General features: G+C 38.1%; 1 protein-coding gene across 2 annotated transcripts in view; it reads right to left on the bottom strand.

Annotated features, from left to right (window-relative positions):
- The window catches only part of LOC107088821 (CUGBP Elav-like family member 3), a 33,154-nt gene extending 28,885 nt beyond the window's left edge, over window positions 1-4,269 (bottom strand). Inside the window, exons 1-3 of one of the 2 annotated variants that reach the window (XM_015381240.1) lie at window positions 3,753-4,269; window positions 3,495-3,535; window positions 2,848-3,091 (exon numbers count right to left, since the gene is read on the bottom strand). In XM_015381240.1, coding sequence (XP_015236726.1) covers window positions 2,848-2,992 — 145 coding nt within the window. In that variant the 5' untranslated portion in view covers window positions 2,993-3,091; window positions 3,495-3,535; window positions 3,753-4,269. The remainder of the gene's footprint in view (window positions 1-2,847; window positions 3,092-3,494; window positions 3,536-3,752) is intronic. The other variant, XM_015381239.1, reaches the window with a different exon arrangement.
- Between the last annotated feature and the right edge of the window lie 277 nt (window positions 4,270-4,546).

Raw genomic sequence — 4,546 nt, 5'->3', positions numbered from 1 at the left:
TAGTCAAGCTGGCTTGCTGTTTACTACACCTGTCACCAGCACGTTAGACAACAAGATTAGCGGCAGGTTAGCATCCGCTCTGACATCTCGACACGTACTTACATAGAATCAGATTAAAGAATTTAATTCGCACAGAGCACAAATCTGAGGAATTTTTAGGGAATCACCAAAACACAAAAAGAAAAAGATGTGAAGATGAATTAAGACACTAGCAGAAATCCCCCACACACACCGACCCTCATGAATCTTCAAGTCCATCTCATTGCTTTTAAGAGGGGCTTAGTGTGGCTGTGGGGATTCTCAAAACAACAAATTCTTTCCCTAGTGTCACCCGGGCTTACAGACCCATTACACTGATTGGAGTCCAGTCTAATCTGCTTCATGTAACGGAAAGGACCCCTGGTCCCTGTGTGTGCGGAAGGCTGTGTGTTTGTTTGTGTAAAAAATGAGGATATAACACAGAGATAGATGCTCTGAGAAATCAGTGGACAACTAGGACCGGAAGATTTCTAGCTTAACCATGCTGACCAGTGGGTGACCAGTTGGTACCTCAAATCCAAACTTTCTCTGATTAGTAAAGCGCAAATTCATCAAGCCATTGACTCAGCCATAACAATCTTCAGTCTGGAATTTGTAACCATGGGAAAAGACTCAAAGTTAGCTTTTTTTCAGCACCACAGTGGAGCTTAAAAATGCTGTCAGTACAATGAAAACAGCTGTAAGAAGCTAATTTAAAGGAAACTATCTTTTATGGATTAATAAGAGCTTTTTGAAGGAGCTTTAATTGTTGATAGCAATGTTTTTGTTCTTTGGCAGTTTTTGGAATCCCTGCCTTAGACTTTAATTTGAACTCGCCTTCAGAGAGGTTTCATCTGTTTTATTTTTTGCAGATAAAGTTGACTCTGAACACAATTCATATATGAATATTATTATAATATTAAAGTTAAGAGGATAGTCTGAACTGTGCACTCATTTTTTAATTAATAATGTGCTATAATGTGTAATGAGTCCCTACTATAATATTAGAATCAGGTTAAAAATGTTAATGCAAAATCTTTTTGTCTAGCTCTAAAATAGTAAAAATCTGTTCTATATTGAACTGCCCTCTGACGGATAAAATTAAACGTTGCCTACACTCATTAAAATATATGTTAAATTAAAGAATGATCACTATAAATATTGTGACTGCTGTTCATTCTGGTTCATGAAGAGAAATTAGAATAAGATCAAATCTGTTTTGGGCCAGTCTAAGCTTCAAAGCAACCTAAACTGTAGGGATGTCCCGACACAGCATTTTAATTTATGATACAATACAGATATTGTAGCTCTGAGTGGTGGCCTATTCCACTATTGGATACCCAACAGGATATCAGCACAAACCATACATACCTTTATTACTTACTTTGTAGCATGGAATGTTGCGAAGGTCTTGATCAACATCATATGATGTTATTCAAACAGAAAATAATAATCAATAACTGGGTATAAACACAGCTGACTCATATAATATGAATCAGTTAAATTAACTTTAAACAGATGTGGAATATTTCTATCAGCTGGCTTATATGAGAGATTTTAGATTCATATCAATATTTCCCAATACTCAATACTAGTTTTTTTTTTATCTTATGTCAGACTGATTTCCGATATCAATATCAGAACAGGACATCCCAAACTAAAATTAGCTAAAAATCTCTGACCACTGCATCTCTAAGATATATGATGTTTAATAGCATCTGAGGAAAAACTTCCTAAAATTTACTAAAAATAAAAATCTGGGCTACTATTTGGTTGCCTGGTAGATTTAAATTCAAACTAATGTTTTTATTTCACCAATAAATACCGACAATCTAATACAAAAAATTAAACCTGAATCTGATAGCGAGTCTGTGGAGAGACCAAAAATTTGAATAATAGCAAGAAGGCCTTCCAAATCTATAAATACACCTACATATATCATGTTCTGTGATCTCGTTTTTGTGGGTTATTTGTATGAAAGGTTGCTTAAATGCAAAGATGGAAATCATCTTGTAATTCTTTCTTTTTTTTTTTTGTGCATTCAAAACTGCTTCCTGAATCAAACAGCAAATATTAAATGTTCCTTTTTCCCATTCTAGTCCCAAAAAAGAAAATAAAAAAACTTGAATGATTCAAAGTTAGAATCTGAAGGACAAACCTGATACAAAACTGGAAATCAGTAGTGAGACGGGTTTGTCAATCTTTCTGAATACGTTTTGCCATATAGATTATTCAGCAGAGCTTCATATAGGGATGGGTGATGGAAAGGTGGAACTATATCACAATAATTTGGGGGGTTTTGTTGGAATAAAGAAGAAAGTAGAAAAAATGGTTTTATACATTAATAACGATCATCCCTGTCAATTACACAGTTAAACAGTACAAAATAAAAGTGTCATATCCTATTAAACAATAATAGTGCTCTTATGGAAACAGATATGGAAAGGAGAGATGGTCTGACACCAACCATAGTCATTTTTTTATTTTTTCATAGTTTATCAATAAGGGGCTGACCATTATTATTAAATTAGAATGACTCACATAATGACTTTTTTATTTAGGATATATTGTTGTACAATAACTGAACTTCCCTGACTCCATAGGCTGAGCTGGTGTTTCCTGACTGTCTTTACAATCTCACCCCCAGCGATAACGGAGAGGTGAAGCCGCGAGTAGCTGTGACAGTTTCCATGGATACCTCTGACAGCTGCCTCAGAAAAATCTACCCATCATACTCCCTCTCCGTCACACATCTACCTATCCACCCTTCTGTTTGTCATGTCTGTCTCTCTACTTAAGCTCTGTTTACAGAAAGAGGATGAGACCTACCTTTGTGCATCCCAGTGTATTTATCCTTAATCACCGTCAGCTCGTAGATCTTGCCAAACTGCTCGAAAATGGGTTTGAGGTCCTTCTCCTCCAGATTCCGAGGAATCTGCCCCACGAACAACTTGATGGCGTCGGCTTCCTTCATGGGTACAAAGTGGAGGTGATGGCTGCTGGGGCTGAGGGTGGGGGTGAACAGATCAGGAGCAGGTATTTGTGGAGAGGAGCAGCTGTTGCTGGACAAGTCCTGATGGAAAAAGGCAGAAAACAAACAACTGATTTCAGACCTTAAATAAAGACTTCATTATGTTTTTAAAAGAGCAAAACTGTACCATCTATAAAAATATAGGTAATCAGTTGTTCCTTATATTCAAAATAGCATCAGTACATTTACTGCAAACAGATGTGTTGATGAAAAATTATTGTTTTTTGTTATGTGAATTTATTCCAGCAGTTTTTTTAAGAAACAAAACAAAAAAACAAAAAAAAACCGAGCAGTAATTTTGAATATTTATTGCTCTGTCTGATGACAAAGGGCTCCAGCAGCTTCTGGGAAAACAATTATGCAAATGTTAATTAGCCAATCAAAAAAACAATAATGGCACTTTTCCCTCCAATTAAATATATATGAAAAGGAAAAGAAAAATTACCTTTTTTTTGGAGGGGGGTCGATGAACGGTGTTAGAGATTCCTGTTGACGGAAAAGGAGAGATAAAGGAGAGAAATGATTGCTCTGGAGCAGTTTCTTTGTTTAGGCAGCTGTCGGTTAGTGCATACACACGGATGTCATGGGGCTCCGCTGCTCTTTGTCCGATCCCCTCTCAATGTACACACGCATATACATACAGACCCCCCCGGAACAAAACAACACATGGAGATACGCGGACTACTCTCACAGTAGCTCTTACCTTTAATCAATAACACTGATGGAGTGAGCGTGGAGCAGAAATGGATCGAGGATGCTCTCCGTTAGGTCCCCGTTGTTGTCCTCTCCTCTCCTCTCCGTCCGCCAGCCTCCTCTCTCTGGATGCTCAGCGCTCTTTGTGCCCAGCCGCGCGCCCCCTCCTCCTCCTACTACTCCTCCTCCTCCTCCTCCTCCTCGGTGTGTACAGATACTACTACAACCGGCTCAACGTTGTTTGCGGGGTTTTGAAATGAGTATCTAAGTACACAAACTAACAAGCAAACCCCCTTCCTAAAAAAAATGGTGTCCTTGGAGGGGACAGCTGGGTGCTTCTCAATGTAACCGACGGAGAGGAATTTGCTCTTAAAAGTTAAAGGTTCTAGCTAGTTATTAGTTTTCATTTGTATTAGAAAACAAACAAACTGTCTCTTTAATTCATAACTCTTTGAACCTATTTCAGCAGTGACGGTATTGTTTGAGCGGACAGTTATTTATCTCAAGCTGTCCTTCTTACGGTTCTCTATCTTCTCACGTCCTTCTGATGCCGGTGTCCCTCCGCTCTCTGTTGGCCCCTCCCCCTCATGTAACCATAGCTGCCGCTGGTTTCCTAGTGACGTAAATCCAAGGGACCGTCAATAAATATGTTCACGGAGCAAACATAAAAACACAGGGAAGCTTTTTTTTTTTTTTCAATTACCGTATATCCCCTTAAAGGGGAACTTCGTTTTTTTTTACATTGGGCCCTTGATTTTACATTATTACATCATGTTCTACTCACCCATATAAGTTTTGTGTCAT

This window comes from Cyprinodon variegatus, unplaced genomic scaffold, assembly GCF_000732505.1.
Source record: "Cyprinodon variegatus isolate N-32 unplaced genomic scaffold, C_variegatus-1.0 Scaffold229, whole genome shotgun sequence".
NCBI classification, from domain to species: Eukaryota; Metazoa; Chordata; class Actinopteri; order Cyprinodontiformes; family Cyprinodontidae; genus Cyprinodon; species Cyprinodon variegatus.
Note: the sequence above shows the minus strand (reverse complement) of the source record. Positions and strands in the feature narration are given on the sequence as shown.